The sequence below is a fragment of the Chiloscyllium punctatum genome, chromosome 11 (genome assembly GCF_047496795.1).
Source record: "Chiloscyllium punctatum isolate Juve2018m chromosome 11, sChiPun1.3, whole genome shotgun sequence".
Lineage (NCBI taxonomy): Eukaryota > Metazoa > Chordata > Chondrichthyes > Orectolobiformes > Hemiscylliidae > Chiloscyllium > Chiloscyllium punctatum.
This window is the reverse complement of record NC_092749.1, coordinates 63,054,410-63,076,639: the sequence shown is the minus strand read 5'-3', so window position 1 is coordinate 63,076,639 and position 22,230 is coordinate 63,054,410. Positions and strand designations below refer to the sequence as shown.

The 22,230-nt window shown below is 41.3% G+C and overlaps 1 protein-coding gene across 3 annotated transcripts in view; it reads left to right on the top strand.

Annotated features, from left to right (window-relative positions):
* The window catches only part of mtif2 (mitochondrial translational initiation factor 2), a 54,471-nt gene that overhangs the window by 10,449 nt on the left and 21,792 nt on the right, over positions 1-22,230 (top strand). For 2 of the 3 annotated variants that reach the window (XM_072580939.1, XM_072580940.1), the window contains exons 3-5: positions 6,974-7,085; positions 8,703-8,874; positions 10,971-11,131. In XM_072580939.1, coding sequence (XP_072437040.1) covers positions 6,974-7,085; positions 8,703-8,874; positions 10,971-11,131 — 445 coding nt within the window. The remainder of the gene's footprint in view (positions 1-6,973; positions 7,086-8,702; positions 8,875-10,970; positions 11,132-22,230) is intronic. The other variant, XM_072580941.1, reaches the window with a different exon arrangement.

Below are 22,230 nucleotides of genomic sequence, written 5' to 3'. Positions count from 1 at the left end.
TAAAAGCTGACATCTTCCCTATTTAACTCTTCTAAGTGGCTTTAAATATGAATTAGGAAGATTGGTGATTGATCTGTTACTCAGAAACAAGCTATAAATTTCTGTGCTTCGGTGAACATTATAGTTGAATATTGTAGAAAATAACTCCGTCTGGTCCTCCTCACCAAATTTCATGGATGGTTGTGAACATGTCAATCGTGCAGCAGAGCTTAAATATTACATTAAATTGTCAGTAGAGACTACTTGAACAATATCCAAAATGTTACTAAATAAAAACTGAAAGAACTACAGATGCTGGAAATCAGAAACAAAAACAGAACTTGCTGGAAAAGCTCAGCAGGTCTGACAGCATCCTTAGAGAGAAATCAGCATTAACATTTCAACACTGGTGACCTTCCCGCGGAACTGATGGTAGTTACCTTTTATGCAGAAGGTAGGGTGGTGAGGGGTGAGGTGTGGTGTAAAGAGTAAATAAATAGGTGGAGATAGAGCCTAAAGAGAGAAAAGAGATAAAACACTGTAGCTGCTAGAATCCAAAGAAGTCGAGCAGGAGGCTGGAAGAACACAGCAAGCCAGGCAGCATCAGGAGGTGGAGAAGTTGATGTTTCGGGTGTAATCCTTCTTCAGGACTCGGTATGGGTGTAGGGGGAGCTGCGGATTATTGGGTGGTGGGGGCAGGGTAGTGAGGTGGGGATAGGTGAAAGCAGGTAGAGGCTACAAGCTGGTTGGTCAATGGGAGGAATGAATCTGGTTGGTGGCAGGGAGTAGTGGGATTTGGGGGGGTGGGGGGTGTCACTTGGTACTAGGAAGAGAGTCGGGGGATGGGAAGGGAGGTTATTTGAAATTGGAGAATTCAGTGTTGAATCCTCCAGGCTGTACACTGCCCAGGTGGAAGATGAGGTAGTGTTTCTCCAATTTGCGGTGTGGTCCTGCTGTGGTCTTCTCTACATTGGGGAGACAGAACATAAACTTAAAGAATGGTTCGCCAAATATTGCACCCACAGAGGCCGATTGGACCTCCCGGTCACTGTCCACTTTAATTCCCCTTCCCACTCCCTTTCCAAATTGGCCATCCTTAGCTTCCTCCTTTGCGACAGTGAACCACACTGCAAATTGGAGGAACAACACCTCATCTTCTGTCTGGGCAGCCTACAGCCCAGAGGACTCCATGCTGAGTTCTCCAATTTCAAATAACCACCCTTCTCACCCCCGACTCTCTTCCCAGCATTTCCAGCAACCCCCATCTCAGGTCATACCCTCTACCTACCTTCAACTGTCCCCACTTCACCACCTTGCCCCACCATCCCCTTTATCCTGCAGCTCTCCCTACACCCACCCCCAGACCTGAAGAAGGGTTACACCTGAAATGTCAACTTCTTCACCTCCTGATGCAGCTGGATTTTTTCAGCCTCATACCTGTCTACTAAAGAGAGAGAGAAGAACAGTTAGACAGAGAAGTGGATAATGATCAGTCTGGGACAATGAATAGCTACAAATGGGGACAATTACTGGCTAACATTAGGTTGTGTGTGACAGCTGACCATGTGATAATATGACTTGATGCGTGGGGGTTCTATTAAGGACATGGAAGAAAATGCCTCAAGCCCTAATGATAAATATTTGCTCAGCCTCTACAATGTAGAGGTCAGTCTGCCAGACAACAGCATCACCACCCTGGTCAGCAAGCTTAATTACAAAGTCAGAGTTGGATCTGAGAGTATGGAATGCATCAGTTCACTGGGAGATAGGAAAAGGTTCCTCAAGCATATCTCCTTATCCCATTTGTCTTCAGGAGCCAAAGTAAACCAAAGGAAGAGGAGGCCATGTTCTTTGGAACCTGGGCAAACTGATCCTTTATCCCTTTCACTGTCAGGACAGATTACCTGAAGGTGCTGGGAATATAGTTCGGAGGGGCTGGGATGTGTGCAAAATCTTGGGAGGAGCACATCGCCCAGGTGAGGCAGAAACTGTGCTTTTGGGAGCACCTCTCCTTCTTCATTATGGGTAAAAACTGGATCATTAGCTGTGAGGCATTCTCTGTGTTGTTGTACGTGGTGTAGGTTTGGCCCATTCTCAGAACTTGCACCATTGTTATCACCTGAGCCTCTGCACTTCATCTAGAGGTCTAAAATGAACTGTGTCCGAAGGGATTCCATGTATAAAACTCTGGATAAGGGGCAAGATGAAAGTACACAATGCCTCTCTCATCCTGATGGCCACCTTTGTCTGTGGCTGTAGACAAACACCAAGTGTCATTACATACTGAGGTTCTACCTGGTCCTGGAGTTGCGATGGATGGGACTGCCCTTGTTGCCATAGAATGCTTCAAGTAGTTGGGCCATTCCATATCACCTGTCCTTCATGGAGGAATTTACAAAGAAAAATACCTTTGACCACAAGTCCATCAAAGAATGGTCAGTGCATATAGTCCTCGAGACCCTGTGGGAAAAGGAGAGGGTAGATCCTGTCACGTTGCTCCCTGAGCAACTTGTTAAAGTCATTTGGCAGAACACCTCATCATTAGAACTTCCAACAAGCACCAAGACATGGCTTGGTTGGTGGTGAGACAGCACTACCAGTGAGCTGCTTCTTGTATGCCCAGTCTATCTGTGCCATCGCACGCTGCCTTTGAAGCAGCTGTGGTGGGTAGAGACTGTATCACATCTGCTGGAATGTGCCTTTGCAAAGAAAGTCTGGAGAAATATGCAGTGGTTTTTGTCGAGGTTCGTTCCAAACAACTCCGTGACACAGGACTCTGTGCTTTAAGGACTGTTCCCTGGAAGCACACCAAGGCAAACATCAGCTATGCCTGCAGGACCACCAACTTGGTGAAAGATGCTCTTTGGTCTGCCTGAAACTTGTTGATCTTCCAGAACAGGGAGTTGACACTGACCAAATGTTGTAGACTGGCACATTCCAAGGTCTGGGACTACGTGCTGAGGGACATACTAAAGCTTGGGTAGCTGCTGCCAAGGTGCAGTGGTGAAAGAGCACTGTCTGAGGTCTTTCTGCTGAAGTTAAATGGGGGTCATTACACTTGTTAGATACCCTATGCCTCCAATGCATGTAAATATAGTTTTGTACGAGTAAGAGATGCTTTTGGTTTGTTTGTTGGATACAGTCAAACTCCAATATTTGTTTGTTTCCCTCATACGGTACTGTACAGAACCAAACTGCTTCAGTGGCTATGTATATAAAGATATTTTTTATGAATGAAGTATAATTTTTGAAATAAAATAAGTCTGATTTCTCTCCTCAGATGCAGCCAGAGCTGCTGAACTTTTCCAGCAATTTTTCTTCTTGTTTCTAAAATGTTACTTGCGAGCACACAGTAAAATTCAACACAGAAAGTTGCAGTAGTGCAACTTTGCAGTTTAAAAAAGGCTCTCGTATGCAGAGTACAGGCTTCAGAAATAATAACCCATGTATATACTTCTTGCAAAGAAAGGTAGATTGAAGAGTGTGAAGGATGAACACAAAATTAGAATCAAGTATATGAAAGGTGCAGATGAAAATTAATGGTTGGAAAATCAACAAAGCTGCATGATATTGGGGTTGATGTTCTATTTAGTACGAGAGACACTTACCTGCCCTCAAACTCTACCTCTGACTCCTACACTGACCGCCTCAACCTGTCCACCCCTCTCATCCACTCTAACCTCTCCTCCTCGCAAAGTACAGCCCTCCCTTCCCTCTACTCAACATCACTATTAAATCAGCGGATAAGGGGAGCATAGTGGTAGTTCGGCGCACCGACCTCTATACCACTGAAGCCAGGCGCCAGATACCTCCTCCTACTGCCCCCTTGACCACGACCTTATGTCCCATCACCAAATCATCATCTTCTAGACCATCCACAACCTCATCACCTCAGGGGAGCTCCCATCTACAGCTTCGATCCTCATAGTTCTGCAACCCCACACCACTCGGTCCTACCTCTTGCCCAAAATCCACAAACCTGACTGCCCTGGTCGACCTATCGTTTCTGCCTGCTCCTGCCCCACCAAACATATGTCCTCATATCGCGACACTGCCCTGTTCCCCTTGGTCCAGTAACTCCCCACGTGCGTTCAAGACACCACCCATGCCCTTCACCTTCTCCCTGATTTTGTTTCCCCAGCCTCCAATGCCTCATCTTCATCATGGACATCCAGTCCCTATACACGTCCATCCGCCATGGGGAAGGCATCCGTTTCTTCCTTTCCTTCCGACCCAACCAGTACTCCTCCACTAATGCACTCATTCGATTGGCGGAACTCGTCTTCACCCTCAACAACTTCTCCTTCAAATCCTCCCACTTCCTTCAGACCAAAGGGCTAGTGGCACCCACATAGGCCCCTGCTATGCCTGCCTTTTCATAGAATATGTGAAACAGTCCATGTTCCACAGTTACACTGCCTTTTCCTCTGCTATATTGATGATTGTATCGGCTGCACCTCGTATTCCCACACTGTGGTTGAACAGTTCATGAACTCCACTAACACATTCCACCCTGACCTTAATTTCACCTGGACCATTACAGACAACGCCATCCCTTTCCTGGACCTCTCTGTCTCTGGTGACCGACTCAACACTGACATCTATTTAAAACCCATCGACTCACACAGCTACCTGGACTACACCCCCACCAATAAAAATGCTATCCCTTACTCCGAATTCCTCTGCCTTCACCGTATCTGCTCCTAGCAGGAGCAATTCCACTTGAGGAAATCCCAGATGGTCTGTTATTTCAAGGACTGCAATTTCCCCTCCCAGATGATCAACAATGCCCTGCAACACATCTCTTCCACTTGCTGCACCTCCGCCCTTGAACAGTACCCCCTCCAACCACAACAAAGATAGAACTCCCTGTCCTCACCTTCCACCCCACCAATTTCCATACGCAATGCATTATCCTCAGCTATCAGCCCCACCTCATTCCCAAGCGGTGGTTCAACAGTTCATCAACTTCACTAACACCTTCCACCCTGACCTTAATTTCACCTCGACCATTATGGACACCTCCCTCCCTTTGCTGGACCTCTCTGTCTCTGGTGACTGACTCAACATGGACATCTATTTAAAACGCACTGGTTCCCACAGCTATCTGGATTACACTTCCTCACCCCACTCAGTAATGGATACAACGCATTATCCTCTACTAGTTCAGCTACTTACAATTGGACCCCACCCTTATCTGCATTCCACAAGAACCATTCCCTCCTTGACTCCCTTGTTAGGTCCACACCACACTCATCAACCCACCCTCCACATCCGGCACCTTCTCTTGCCCCAGCAAGAGATGTAAAACCTGTGCCCACACCTCCCCCTTCACCTCCATCCAAGGTCTCAAAGAATCTTTTCACATCTGGCAGAGATTTTCCTGCACGTCCAAACACCTCATTTACTGTGTCCATTGCTCTCGATGTGATCGTCTATACATTGGAGAGACAGGACACCAACTCATGGAATGTTTCAGGGAACATCTCTTGGACACATGCACTAAACAACCCCACTGCTCTGTGGCCGACCACTACAACTCCGCCAAGCACATGTAAGTCCTGGGTTGCCTCCACCACCAAATCCAAGCCACCCGACAACTGGTGAAACGATGCCTCATTTTTCGCCTTGGGACCCTTTAACCGCACGTTGTCAACCTCAACTTCACTAGTTTCCAAATCTACTCTCCCCTCCCCCACCTCATCCCACATCCAACCCTCCAACTCAGCACTACCTCTTGACCTGTCCAACCTGTTCATCTTCCTTTCCCACCCATATGCTCCACCCTCCCCACTGACCTATCACAATCAACCCCCACCTGCACTGACCTATCACCTTCCCAGCTAGCATGCCCTCACCCTCCTATTCTCCTATTTATCTCTCAACCTCCACACACACACACACACACACACCTGAAATGTTGACTGTCCTGGTTCTCAGATATTGCCTGACCTGCTGTGGTTTTCCAGCACTTTTCAACTCTGATCTCCAGCATCTGCAGTTCTCACTTTCTCCCAAGCTTGATTTGTATCTACTGGAGTTGAAAAGAATAAGAGGCATTTTGATTGAAACTAATAAGATCCTGAGGGGCCTTGATAGTGCACATGTGGAAAAGATATGTCCTCCTTGGGGAATCCAGATGTAGCACAGTCACTATAAAAAATAAGGAGATTTCCATTTAAAACAGAGGTGAGGGAATTTTCTTTTTCGGGGATGGGGTGGGGGGGGTCTCAAATCTTTGGAACTTGACTTCAAAAGGCAGTAGAAGCAGAGTCTTTGAAAATTTTAAGGTTGATATAGATTCTTATTGAGCAAGAGATTGGAAGTTTAATAGGAAACGGTGCATATGTGGAGCAATCAGCCATGATTTTGTTGAATGACAGAAATGACTTGAGTTGAGTGGCCTACTTCTCCTCGTTTATGTGTACTCTCGGTATTGTATTGAAGTAATGTCAGTTCTGCGATAACATAGTAGTTTCATTCTTGTGCTATGCTGCGTTATTAGAAAATCGTGTAATAGCAGCACCATTTAATCTAATGGGGCTGGAATCGCATAATAACTAATATACACTTTAAAAGTTCGCACTTTAGAAACAATGTCCCCAAGTCATCAATCATGTTAACAAAATATATTACAGCAGAACGACCCAAAATAACTAGATTGCAGCTTGATCTCAAAAGTATTAGCAATAAATGGTTCCATTCATATTTAAAGTGACTCACGGAGACAATAGTTTTGAATATAAAACACAACCATCAATGGTTATTATATTTTGGTGGTGGCAAGTCAAAGCATTCTTGATTTTTAAAATATTCTGTCCTCTTTTGTAGTTATCTCATGCTGAGGATGTAATTTTTCATTTTCCAGAGACTTGAAACCATAATCAAGTGGAGGGGCTGACTCTCCAGTGCAGTATTGATATCCTCCGGTTTATTGTGTGTACATACTTTTACAAATTTATTCTTTTGTAAATTCCTGTTTCTCTCATTCAAGCAAGATAAGTGTAAGATTGCTCCAAAGAAGCAAAAGCAAGTGAAAAAAGAAGTGGAGATAAAGCAAAAGATGACTGTCACTGAACTTGCAGAAGCAATGGATAAAGATATAGGTAAGTATATAGTAAACGTAGTTAAACCCACCAAAACACTAAACATAATATACTTATGGAATGTATTGGAACAAAGCCAGTAAGGAGTCACTCTTGTTCAGTGTTCTGTGAAATCATTGAGTCATTTCTACCATCAAGCATTTTACAAATCTCTGGCCTGTCGAGATTTCTGAATGCTTATGCCAGCTTAGTCTTATGATGTTGCTGACAGATCTTCAGATTTCAGTTACTTTCTCTGAAGTAGTACTTGCAGTTGTTTGCATTCACCTTTGGGATTTTATACTATTGCAGATAGCCCAGGGGAACTGAGGTTATAAATTTCTATATGTCGACCTATTTAGTAAATAGAAAGCACAGATTGGAAACAGTATGTGCTAATTATAACCTTGACAAACTTCAAACAAATGTCAAACAGGTAAGACAAGTAAATCATAGATTATGCAGCTCCTAGAATTCAGTTTTATAGAACTATGGATTAACTATTCTTGGACTGAATGATGCATGAGTGACAAAACACAGTATATACCCCAATTTTAATATATTTGTTGCTTCATTACAATGCTTTCAGGGTTAAAGTCAGGTTCATAAAAACAAATTACTCAGTCTGAATGATGCAAATATAACACTGGTGTATAAGTCAGTAAAGTGTTCAGCTGCTATTAACTTGTGTCTAATTTTGTTTATCTGATGGCTTTATTTCAAACGGAGCCTTGTAACGTTCTGTTAGGATACATTTCTTACTAATTTGACTCTGGGAAAGAAGTAATAAAGTGTGCATATGTTGATGTACTTTGTTCACGTTAACAGACACCACCGGTATGCTTTAAGCACCTTCTACAATTATCAGTGAAGCAGGAGGCACCATAAATATTATCAAATAACTCTATCCTGATTGCAGTTTTATTTTATTTTGTGTCATTTTTTGGAGGAGGAATGATCTTGTGCTGCGTTTTGCTGTAAAGTATTGTATTGCTTCTATTCTATATGTCTGTTTACAATTGATAAAATGGATGTTCAGCTTGAGAGTCTCTCAAAGATTCCTCTCTCCTCCTCTCCAACCCTCTTCTATTATTAGTGCAGTCAGACTTTTTGGCCACTAATTAGCCTTGTACGAGCCATCAACTGTTTCTTTTAACCCAGAGAAGCGATTTAGGTAAGGCCCTGGAAATTCTAAACTCAGCCCTAATTTGAAATTCTGCTGTGCTGATGTGGTAGTAATACCTTCAGCTGCAGTCCACTGCTTTGGACTTTAGGAAACATTTCCTCGCAATTTACTTAAAGATAGCTTTTGACATGACAACAATTGTTGGTGAGGAGTCTGGGGTTGAGAGACCCAGAGGAACATTCCTCTTTCTCCTGGCTAAAGGGAAACCATTTAAGCAGAACTAAATAATTTACCTCGACCTCCTCTGACCCTTGATCATATCTGCTGCAACCTTTCCATGAATTAGGCAATGTCACCCCAAATTAAAATCCTACTGATATACAGCTGATTGCTATTGGACTCTGAATTTCCACATCAATCCATATGGTAAGTGGCCTTACTTCTTATAAAAGGCATAGTTCTTTCTACACTTACTGTTACATATTCATGTCATAATTTCTTTCTGAATATAGATCATGTATATGAGGCTCTACTCCACACAAATATTGACATAGACTCCATTGAACAGGATATGCTCTTAGATGAAAAATGGATTAAAGAGGTTATAAAGAAATCTGGAATGAAATTTAAGTGGGCAAAACTTGCAGAAGAAAAAGTGAAAGAAAATAAAGATGCGGTGAGGAGGTAGGTTATATGTTTAATTTGCATATAATCAGACTAGAATGGTTATGCTTAATGTCTTGGTAAAATATCAATATATTTACACAGAAAAAAATCATGCTGTATTGAAACATTTCATCTATCTATTCTGTGCAAATTAAATCTAACCATATTCGAAATATTGAATACAAAATAAGGCTGGAAGGACCACCAAGCATCAGCCTAGGCACCAGATGCAATGAAGATATACCTGACCCACTTGATCCTACAAACTCCTTCTCAGTAATATCTGAATTCTTGACCAAGTAATGGGATATTGTCCCACAAACTGGTTAAGCAACAGTCTGACATATACATAGTAACTGAATTATGCATTGCTGCCAATGTCTCAGGTTCCAACATTGCCATCTGTGTGATTTCCTGTTCCATTGGTAAGACAAACAATTCCAGCATAGTGGTCGGACAGGAGTGGTCCTGGTACTTCTTAACATTGACTTCAGATCACACAATCCTCATGGAGTTAGGTCAAACAAAGATAAAGAAGCTTCCTACTGATTACCACATACAACATTCATGTATGTGGAGGAGCCAGTGTTGGACTGGGGTGGATGAGGTTAAAAAAAATCATGCAACACCAGGTTATTGTCCAACAGGTTTATTTGGAAGTACTAGCTTTCGGAGCACTGCTCCTTCATCAGATTGTTGTCGAGCAAGGCCATACAACACAGAATTTATAACAAAAGATTACAGTGTCATTCGACTGAAATGATATATTGAACAAACCTAGATTGTTGTTAACACTTTCATCTTTTAGAATGGGTTGCAGGTTTTGGTTCATTAATATCTAAATCCCAGAACTACTTTTAAGTCACACTCTTGAGATAACTTAAGGTGACATTTCAGCTAAGACAATGCATTAAAGGTGTGAGGTTAAAGTCTGTCTATATCCCAATTTTGAGTCAGACTGATGCTATTTCCAAAGTGGGATTTACAAAATGTTACATTGGATTCACTCCCTGCATTGACTGCCTGCAGGTTGTGCATTTTTTTAGCAAAATAGAATGTATATGCAAATACAGATTCACCCCACAGACTTATGTGTGTGCAGTGCAAGAGAGACAGTGAGTGTGTGAGAGAGACATGTGAATGTGAGTGCATGTGAGAGAGTGTGTGTTTGCATGTGTGCAAGCTTGAAAAAGTGTATATGTAAATGTGATGTAGTGTAAGCCTGTGAAAGTGGATGTGGAGGGTGTATGTGTTTGTGTAAGCTAGTACTTCCAAATAAACCTGTTGGACTATAACCTGGTGTTGTGTGATTTTCAACTTTCACACAGGTGGAGAAGCAGTCCCACTCCATGATGAAGATCAGGTGGGAGAAACACTGAAGATATGAAATAACACAGAATGTACTTTATTTGGGGGCCTTCGGTCTCTCTCACAGAGTGACTTGTTAGCACTAGAAATGCAGAGTTCACTGAGATCTGAATGATATAATTGCCAGACTTAGCCTGCGGCAAATGACAAGAGAACGAACAAAGGGAAAAGCCATTTAATCCTGTCTTGACCAGTCCGCCTGCCACAAATATATTATCCATGACAGTAATGGTAAAGAGTGGCTACCATGAGGTCTCTTTGAAAACAAAAGTCCTGTCTTCACACTGAGGGCACTCATAACCATGTTGTCTGGTACTACTACCATGCTAAATGTTATTAGGTTGGAACAAGGAATGCTTCAAGAAACTCTGTTCTAAGTTGCTGCAAATGATCAGCAGCAGTTGAACTGTATTCCATTGCCATTTACAAACTAAATTAAAAGTAAAAAACTGCAAATGCTGAAAATCAGAAATAAAAAATAAAATGCTGGAATAACTCCATGGTTCTGGTAGTGCCTATGACGAAAGAAATAGAGTTAACATTTCAAGCCCAATGCAACTCCCTTTCAGAGTGTGACCTAAATCATCATTCTTTCTGGAAGTCTGTGCCCTATACCAGAGGGAAAAATATTGAATGTTCTCATTTTTCAAGATTTTTTTCAGAATGAGAACTGCTGAGAAATTGGTTAACGAAACATGAGATTTCATTTCCTTCCAAGGGAAATTCATTATGTATTTCTCTTTTAGGCCACCTTCAGATCCAGCTATGTTGGTTCCCAGGTCACCAGTGGTTACTATAATGGGTCATGTTGATCATGGAAAAACAACGTTACTTGACAGTTTGAGGAAAACCCAGGTTGCAACTATGGAAGCAGGAGGTATCACTCAACATATTGGAGCATTTCTTGGTATGTCTTGCATGCTTCTGTATACATGTCTGTATTATACCCGATAAATAATATTTTAATTAATCACAGGTTTTAAAAAGTATGCTGAATATATTTTCAGCAAAGTTTTATTTTGTTGAAGGTGTGCTTCTCTTTTTTTTTTGACATTCATTGGAATGTACGTAATGTGTCAGCTTTTTAATCATAGTTGTATTTTCCTAAAATACCATCCCTTAAATTTTGCTTTTCTGTTATTATCTCTCTGTCTTCTGTACATGTTATAGCTCTGCTGAAATTGTGACGATTGAAGTCAGTCCACAATCCACTGATTGGATAAACTGCTTGTTACCCATCATTTTCATTCAAATGGGAATTTCCTCAGTTCCTTGAAATGGATCTGAAGATGGGGTACAGGGAATTTTAAGGAAGTAAGAATTTGGTCAGTGTACTAAGTTCCCATTTCTGACAGATCATGCTAGAACCACTGATAACAACCCATGTGTCTATGGTAGTCAACCCATTTAAGGAAGTTAAGAGTTTCTTTATTCATTTTGTTTCCGCAACAAAGCAATTCTGCTTGTATAGCCCTCTGTCACCCCAGCACCATATCAGCACCCCATCACCTCAAGAGGAAATAACCACACAGTTGGAGATTAGAAGCACATTAGGTCTCGAGACGTTTTGATATTTATCAACAAGAAATGAGAAAGCCAATGTATTTCCATGTCAGAGGCTTGCCACAGTGTAAGGAACTCCTGAGGGACTAATGTATCTTTTTGTACAAAGACTGATGCTATCCCAGCTACTGTCTTGATAGTATTGATATCTCCATTACTCCCCTCCTGGGTCTCAGTAGCAGTCTTTCGTAATGGTTGCTGACATTGTTCACATTGTATCCATCTTTTGTCTTCAGAGCTTGTCTCATACCCTTTTGGACGGTGTTCCCAGAGGTGGGTGCTTAATTGATCACGATATTGTGCCTGAAAATCTGCTACTCCTGTGCATTGTGCCAAGACCTGAAAATTGCCTGAAGCCCAGAATTGTTCAAATCATTCACAGTTCAAAAGATTTTGCCAAATGCCATTTGAGAGGATTCCTGATATGTATTTTTTCCTATTCTAATGCTTAAACTAGAAAGATTAAAATTTATATCTAAATTTTCCAGAACACCTCTCCTCCTTCAATTATGTCAAGCTTATCACAGAATTTTAGTGTAACTCTAGGATAAACTTAACTAGTGAAAATTCAACCACAGTCTGTTTTCAGGTTAATGCCTGCTTTGATTAAATTCCATGGTCTCGTATGTATGTTATTGCCTGAAGACATTACCCCATTATTAATGCAAAAGATCTTGATTTTACACAGCAACTCATTTGTTGCTTCCATAATTACTCCTCTGATTCACATACAGTGAGTTATTTTTAAATGTAGTGATAGTTTGTAAAATGAAATTAGATGCATGTGTGACTTGGTGCCGATAAATGTTAAGTGATCCCAATAATCCTTATACTTAATATGAATGCAAACAATAGTCAACAAACCATGTACATTTTTTTACAAAGTAGTTTCTCCTGAATTATGTAATCTCTAATTGAAACTGTTACTATACATAAAATGTTTGGAAGTAAGCTCTGGTAAGTTTATTATAAAAATGACCACAAGGAACCTAAAGGAGTTTGATCTAAAATTAAATATGCACGTTCAGACCTGTTGAGTTGCATTTGAGCCCACCAGTTCTTTTTGTACTTTTCTTCCTTCGTGTTATTTTTTTCCTCTCTACATAGCATGAGGGTTACGGGGATAGGGTGGGTCTGGATGGAATGTTCTTCAGAGGGTCAGTCTGGATCGATGGGCTGAATGGCTTGCTTCCACACTGTAGGGATTGTATGAATGCAGGGGTCAGTACTAAGTCTCATGTTTCTCGTGATTGCGATGAATAAATCAGAGTTTAAGTCATTTCCCCTAGATTTAAAAACCTCAGATACAGAACTTAGCTGAGTGATTGATAAGGAAGATAGTTGTAGACTAAAAAGATATTGGTGCATTGGTAGGATGGGTAGGTAAGCAGCAAATATAATTCAAATATGTATAAGAGTGAGGTTACGTATTTGGGGAAGGTACACAAAGCAAAGGAGTACACGTTGTCTGGTTGAATACTGAGGAGTGTAGAGGAATAAATGGAGCTTAGATGAGACTTCAGTTCATGTCCACAGATATTGATGGTGACAGGATAGGTAAATAAGGTAGTTAAGAATTTACTAAAGCATAAGTATAAGAACAGGCAGATCATGGTGAAACTGTGAAAGAAAGGAACACTAGTCAGAGCATAGCAGGAGCTCTGTTTTGGTTACTGGGTTACAGGGTGAATGTTCACACGAAAGAGATACAGAGGAGATTGTCAAAAATGGAGAATTTTAGCTGTCAGAAGAGATTGGATAAATTTCTGTTTGGAACAGAGGAATGAGAGAAGGCATTTTAATTGAAGTACATAAAATTGAAAAACCTGGATAGATTGGATACAAATAAGCCATTTCCCTTAGTTGGCATAGATTTAAAGTAACTGGCAAAGAATTAAAGGAGAAATTAGATATTTGTTTTGGCAAAGAGGATGTTGGGATATGGCACACTGTCTGAAAGCTTGTTGAAGGCAGAAACTGTCATCACATTTTAAAAACATTTTGGTCTGCATTTGATCAACTTTAACCTATAGGGATATGAACCACGAGCTGGAAAATGGAATTATGCTGGATAGCTCTTTTTTGACAGACTTGCTAGCCTTAATGACCTCTTATTCCATTAATTTTCTGTTTCTATCCCTCCTGTCATGCCTCTTTTATTTTTTTCCATTTGAGTTCTCTACCTTCCCACATCCCTCCTAAAATTACAGCAGTAAATACAAGGCTATTGCCATCATTGGTTTGACTTTGATTTGGTTAATTGCTGTCATATGTACCAAGGTAGTAAAATGTATTGTGTTATGTGCTAACCAGACAAATCATATCTTATATAAGTTCATCAGGGTAATAAGAACACAATGCGGAATGTAATGTTCCAGAAGCTTTGTAATCTTCTGCTGCTATTCCAGGCTTGACTGTCTCCTTGATAAGCCCACAACTTTCTACAGTGCCTTTCCTGACACCTTCATTGAGGCATATTGTCATATCCAACTCAGTCAGCCATCCTCCTGCACAGTTTGCCCTGTAGTTGCTCTCTAGCCAATCTTTTCTTTGTCCAACTTATTCCTTTCATTGCTGACCCTGTGAATCTTATCAATGGATAAACTCTGACCAAATATTCCTTAAGAGTATTTGTTCACTTGTGAACAAGGCATTTGCCATCAGTGGTTTGATTTTGGTTTGATTTATTGCTATCACATGTACTGAGATAGTAAAAAGTATAGTGTTGCATGCTAACCGGACAAATCATACCTTACATAAGTTCATTAGGGTAGTAGAACATAGTGCAGAATATAGTGTTACAGAGAAGGTGCAGAGAAAGATCAACTGTAATAAGTGATAGGTCAATTCATAAGTCTGATAAAAGCAGGAAGAAACTGTGTTTTCAAACTTGCATCTTCTGTCCAATGAAAGAAGGTAGAAGAGAGTATAACCAAGGTGGAAGGGGTCTTTGATTATGTTGACTGCTTTTTGGAGACAGCGGGAAGTGTAGGCAGAGTCAATGGAAAGAAGGCTGGCTTCTTCTGTGATGTACTGGGCTGCTTTCACAACACTAATTTCTTACTAGCTTGGGCAGAGATTTACTATACCAAGCTGTGATGCATCCTGATAGGATATTTTCCATGGTGCATCTATAAAAATTGGTAAGAATCATTGTGGACATGCCAAATTTCCTTAGCCTTCTGAGGATGTAGAGGCATTGGTGTACTTTCTTGGCTGTAGGATTGACTTCAATGGACCAGGATAGATCATTGATATTTACTTTTAGGAATTGAAGCTCCCAAGCACCTCCACCTCAGCGCCTTTGATACAGACAGGATTGTATCCTCCACACTGTTTCTTGAAGTTGATGACCAGCTCTTTCATTTTTCTGACATTGGAGTCGATATTGTTGTCTTTACACAATGCCCTAAGCTGTATATCTCCTTTGTGAACTCTGTCTCATCATCATTTGAGATCCGACCCACTACAGTGGTGTTGTCAGCAAATTTGTAAACGGAGTTAAAGCTGAATTTGGCCACAAAGTTGCGAGTGCATAAGGAGTATAGTAAGGGGCTGAGTACACAGCCTTATGGGGCACCAGTGTTGAGCTTTATTGTGGAGGTGGTGTTGTTACCTATCCTTAGAGATCGTGGTCTACAGGTCAGGGAGTCAAGGATCCAGTTGCAGAGGGGGAAGCAGAGTTCTAGGTCACAGAGTTTAGTGATAAGTTTTGTCGGAATTATGGTGTTGAAGACAGAGCTAAAGTAAATAAATAGGTGTCTGATATTTCAGATTAGACTAGATTCCCTACAGATTAGATTCCCTACAGTGTGGAAACAGGCCCTTCGGCCCAACCAGTCTACACTGACTCTCCGAAGAGTAACCCAACCAGATCCATTTCCCTCCAACTAATGCATCTAACACTATGGGCAATTTAGCATTGCCAATTCACCTGGCCCGCACATCTTTGGACTGTGGGAGGAAACCGGAGCACCTGGAGAAAACCCACACAGACACAGGGAGAATGTGCAAACTCCACACAGACTGGAATCGAACCTGGGACCTTGGTGCGTGAGGCAGCAGTGCTAACCACTGAGCCACCATGCCGCTGTGTCCTTGTTATCCAGATGTTCCAGGGATGAGTGTAGGGCCAGGGAGATCGCGTCTGCTGTGGACCTGTTGTGATAGTTGAATTGTAGCGGATCAAGCCAATCTGGAAGGCTGGAGTTGATGTATGCCATTACTAACTCTGAAGCACTTCATAATGATGGATGTCAGGGCCACTGGGCGGTAGATACTAAGAGATTAAGGGCCATGTGGAGACTCAACACGAAGGCCTGATCAGATGAAGAACAAACCCCCCAGAGTGCCCAAGGCCACAACCAGTGCCACTGGATGCACTCACTTAGTTTCCGGAATGGCAGACCATGCACTCTGAGTCCCAGGCCCAACCCAGAATCTGCCACTTAACCAATGAGTCTACTGTGGATGATTGAGTTAATACCATAGCTTTGACAGAAACCTGGCTAAGGAGCGATGAACCCTCTCTGTCTGCCCATCCCATCTACTATCCACCTTCTCTAGACATCAAAAGACCGAAAGAACTGTGGATGCTGGAAATCTGAAACTAAAATAGAAACAGCTGGGAAATTTCAGCAGATCTGGCAGTATCTGTGGAGAGAAATCAGAGTTAATGTTTCAGGTTCAGTGACACTTCTTCAGAATTGAGCCTTCTTCAGAACTGCTCTGGAGAAGGGTCACTGGACCTGAAATGTTAACTCTTGACTTCTCTCCACAGATGTTGCTAGACCTGCTGAGATTTTCCAGCTATTTATGTTTCAGTCCAGACATCATGTGGCTCTTATCAATAAATTACTCCTTGTTTGCTCCAATTCACTGGCATGTATTCCTTCTTTTTGAATTTCATCTTGTTCCACCCTTTTCCTAAGTCCCTGCTATCTGCCACTAACCCAAATACCCTAGGATATTACTTTTCAAGTTATATTCACAGCCTTCCTCACTCAACTTTGGTGATTTTAAACTTTATCTCAACACTCTCAAAGATGGATGAATTAGAAGGGTGTTTTGTAACTATATGTTTGAAAACTAATACTCTGCTTTCTGGTGATGTCGTATGGAGACAGCAGGTAGATGAGAATATGAGATCAAGGATGTATCCTTGTAATTCACCAGAGGCAACAACTTGGGAGGGAATTAAAGCCATTACAAGTTATGCTGCAAGAATGATTAGAATGGAAACAGGCAAGAGCAATCCCAATAGATGAACAGCAGTAAAGAATGTTAGAAGTGGATTGTGTGAAAGGCTGCAGAAGAGAAGGGATAGTTTACCTTTCTCACCGTTATATAGTGTGTTCTCTGTAACTTTGAGAAGAACTTATTTGGCTATGGCAGAGATGAGATCTGATTTGATGGAGTCACCTATGGAGTTTCAGATTTAGCTGGTGGCAACATATTCTTGGACTTCAGAGAAAAGAAAGGGAGTTTGGAGTCCAGGATGGTAGGATCAGGAGTTAGTTTCTTGAGAAAGATATTAAGGGCAAATTTAAAGGAGAGAGGAAAAGCACCGAGACAAATAAAATTGTTCATAATATCAGCTAATATTGGAATCAGGGAGAGAAGTTGGGGGATGATCTGTTCAGTAGGAATACGGTCAAAGAGGCAGGAGATAGACAACTTGGAGAATTTGTCATGGACAAGTTGAGTTCTGAGATGAGCGTGAGGGAAGATAAGAGAAGAACTCGAGAAAATGTAAGCTTAGGGCTAATAATAAGCGGTGAGCAGTTGAGAAAATTTCAACCAGTGAACTAGTGGAAGGGAAGGAATTGGCAGAAGCTAATTATCGGGTAGTCTCAGTTTTAGTGACAAAAGTCCATGGTGCAGGAAGGGGGCAGCAGTGTTGGGAGTGGTGTTTTAGGAGATGGGTTGCAGTATAGAAAGAAGCAAGAAATTACCATTATGTTCCAAAATGATCTTGGAAGAGAGACAAGACCTTGACAGATGGTGATTAGATTTCTGTGATGTGTCAGATCATGGTGCCAGCACCACCTCCTGCTACATTCTCCTTTCACATTACAACTAGTGCAATAGCATGATCTTTCAGTTGTTCTGTCCTTGAGAGTTTTTTAAAAATTGCACTTTGGCCGTTTTTCCTGATTTTTCTGTCCACAGATGCCCCTACCAGGAGCAACGAGCTCCTGATGATATTGCTCCAGGGATATTTGGAATACACAAGCCTCTTGCTACATCAAGGTGGCAATCCAAGGAGAATTTCTCATTCCAAATGCCTTCAATGGCAGAGCAGCATTTCAGAACTGGAAGGAGTTTGCGTAGAATGCTTGTGGAATTAATTTCAGGGACATCAGAAGTTGTTCAATTCTCTTCCCATTGAATCCATAAGATTCAATGGAAACATTGCTAATGGAATTTTCTAGGTCTCAGTCCATACTTGAAGTTGTCAAAACAAAACTTGTGTATCAACAGACATCTGCTTTGTGAAATATTCCATCTCCCATTTATATTGAAGGAGGAAATCTGGAATATTTTGAGCACTTGCCAAATTTAGAGAGCAATTGTCATCACCGTACTCCTATTTGCAGCAAAATCTGAACAGTATCTCAGTGATGCATAAAAACAAGAAGCAATGCTTCCACCACATCCTCCAGATTCAGTAGGGGAGCCATTAAGCAACCACTCATGTCCTTCTTGAATATCTACAAATCTTTTGGCAAAACTCCTGAAAAATCAATTTTTGTTTGGCCACTGCATCTGTGTGGCTGAAAATAGTTTCTCCTGCTAGATCCTGTTCTTGCAACTTTCCAATGGCTAATTTCCATGTGAGATCAAAGAAAACATTTCAAAAAGGCACTGAAGTCTTCCTTGACATTTGGCAGCATTGACTTTAATGACAGGGAAAAGTTTGGTACCAGTGGGTCAGAATGGAAGAAAAAGGTCCACCAAGTCCATCATTCTTCAAGTTCCAATGCCTTAACATAACCACAGCAGAAAAGGAAAGAAAAGAAAGTAAAGTCTGCACTATGGATACCATAATCCATATGCCCAGATATCTACAGATCAGAAATTTTTCAGTTCCATCACATGAAGCTCAGTGACAGAAATATGCAACCCTGAATCCAGGTGTTGTTGACAATGATGGATTAGATGGTTGTGGTAGACAACAACAGGAGCCAACTTCCTGATGAAGGGCTTTTGCCCGATATGTCGATTTTCCTGCTCCTCGGATGCTGTCTGATCTGCTGTGCTTTTCCAGCACCACACTCTTGACTCTAATCTACAGCATCTGAAGTACTCACTTTCGCCTCAGAGCTAACTTAGATCCAACTTGGTGTTGAATGGCTAAGACAAATCTGCCAGACCATTTCAAGTCATATCTTTCAGACTAGAGGAAATAGAGATGAGGACTTTATCAGTGGCATGGCAAACATGAGAGAAAATGATTTTTCAGGAACTAAGACAACAAATGTGAAGGTGATGATATTGAATAAACAATCAGCTGCATAAATGTTGAACTGAACAGAGGGCCAAAGACTAGATGATTGGGATTTTGAAAGTGCAATTGTAAGTGAATTGGGAGCTTTTCTTTCTCCATAGACAAGTACAGAAGGAAGTATTGTCAAGGTGTGGCAGGAGATTGTGAATGGAGAATGATGTAATAATGTGATCAGAGATATCGTTTTCTGTGTTTGATAAAATTGGTATAGTGCAATTGCAGGATCAAAGGGTTGATCATAAGTTTAGTTAAGGAAGATGTATGCAAGCAGAGATTACAGAAGAATAAGAGAACATGGACTCAGGAAATAGAGCTTATCTAAGAGGGAGTGAAGCCTGGGATGCAGCAAGAGAGTTGGAATATCAAGCAGTACCAAAAAACTGGATACGGAATTGGAAGAGCAGAGCATCTGAGAGAAGAGAATTTAAATGGAGGAGCATTGATATCAGGGAGTGTCAGGAGAGGTAAAGAGAAAAGTAGTAATCAAAAAGAAAAAGTGTGGAAACAGAGTGATGATCTCAGGCCTGGAGAGCAGTCAAAATGTGCATGCAAGAGGACACTGGAAAATTTGAGTCTATGTGAATAAACTTTACCCTTGCATGTATATTTTTTAAACAGATCTGGCACTTCCTCCTTATCCAACCTCTGAACATCTTGTACACTCTGAGGCAGTTGTCTAACTTCCCTTGTGCTTTTTGTTACTAGTCCAATAACACTTCCAGGCTTGTCTGGTTTTCCTGCATCTGGCTTTCCCCTAGCCCATCAACACTGTGATTTCGTGTGGCCCACATTATTGCAATGAAAGCACCAGAGCTTTTTAACTTCTTCGTCCCCCTCACTGGTTTCTTTTTTACCCTTTGGTAAGTTATCCTTATGATCTTTGCTGAGATCTACCTTTCCCTTTCCACGTGAGGATTTGTCTTTGCCCCAATTTCTACCTCTCATGGACTGAAATTGATTCTGGAAGCCAAACCGAGTTTTATGAACTAGCTTATAATCATCAGCCACTTCAACTGCTAACCTTGTTGTTTTAACTCTTTGCTCTTCCACATGAGTTCATTCTACTTCAGGCAATGATTTTTTGAATTCCTCCAAAACAATCATTTCTCTAAAGGCATCATAGGTTTACTTGATTTTTAAAGCTCTTATCCATCTTTCGAAATTACTGTTTGATCCTTTCAAACTCAATCTCGGCTTAACCAGGATCCATCCTTAGATTCCTGAAACATTATCAATAGGCTTCTGGTTCAAGCTCATATGCACTTAAAATGGCTTTTTTCACCTCCTCATACTCCCCAGATTCCCCCTCTGATAGTGATGCGAATACCTCACCAGCCCCACCGACAAGTTTTGTTTGGATCAACAAAACCCACATTGGCACTGGCTACTGCATTTGTTTAGCCACCTTTTCAAATGAGATGAAAAAAGCTTCCACATCCTTCTCATCAAATTTAGGCAATGCTTGAACATACTTAAACAGTTTCTCACTAGGCTTATGATTACCAGGGGCTTGCTCATCCTCACTCTCTTCCTCACTAAGCCTACCCTCAGCCTTTATCTCCAGCATTTTAAGCTGACTTTCCTTTTTAAGTGTCAGTTTTTGAAGTTCAAAAGGTCTCTTTTTCCCTCTCTTCTGCTGCCCTCTCTTTTTCTCTCTGTTCTGCTGCTCTTTTTCCCTTTCTTCTACTTTTAATTGTAGCTCAAATTGTTCCATTTCTGCTGTCCTTTCCTTAACTCTTGTCTTAACTCAAGCTGCTTCATTTGCAATTGAATTCTGGCTATCTCTATAGATTCTGATGATTTCTCCAACAAGTTTAAATGCTGAGCTACTGCTGTAATTATCTCTTCTTACCTCACAGAAGCAGGCAGTTCCAATTCCAGTTTCTCTGCTAATTCCTGCAGCTTGGGTCTTGTTCACTTTTTGCAAAACTTCCCAAAGTCACTGCATCCACATCCAGAAAACTTCTGGCAACTGAAAGAGCCATTACTATTCCAAGCTTTGTCTACCCAACCAAACCAACACCCAAAATAAAGACATTAGCACCTACCACTCGCTGTTTAAAATCTCACGAAGAGCCCCCAGTCTGTTATGGACTAGGTCACACCACTCAAAACATTCTTAAGCAGGCAGCCCAGACCATAACTTTGTAAATTGTTTTGTTAAGGGTACAGTGAAAATTACCTGGATTAAGTTAGTGAGGTTGATTGCCATGTTTAAAACAGATAAAAATGTTATTCACAAAATTACAGAATGAAACACGAAGAACAGAATAAAGAACCCCGACAGAACTCGGTGTATCCAAACTAGACTTAAGTGTGCTGTTCTGAATATACACAACAGTCCCAATAAGCAAACACCCTTTAAAACACAGTACAAAAAAGGGTCACATGCTTACAGGTTGAATTTAGAAGGGCAGAAGAGATAGTTTCCACATACTCATGGTTGAACTCCCAACCAATTCTGGCCTGAACTAAACTGCTCAGCTCAGCTAGAGAGCTGATCAGGCCCCTTTCTTTATACAGGTCACTTCTAAAATATGACCACTTCAGCCCCTGAAGTCTCATCTGTTTACATATAAATAAAAAGGTCTCTCAATACCCTTTAATTTCTGTACGAAACCAGACTAATCAGAGCCTGGCCTGGTTTATTACCCCTCCTAAAAAAATCAAGGACAGAGTATCCTTGAGCCAAGGAACAGTTTTTAGAAAAAAAAGGACTAGCTTTGTGACAGGTAAATTACTTTCCATTCTCCCCAACCTGCCATCAGCTTTGCACAGAGTTGACCATAACACTCTTCTCCTTTGAAACCCAGCTAAGTAAACTTATGCTTACCTGGTTCCAATTTTACCAGTTCAGTTGCAGTGTGAAAATTGCTTGCTGTACTTCTCTTTCTGTTCCCATACAGTTATCTATGGCTCCCCCACAGGTCTAT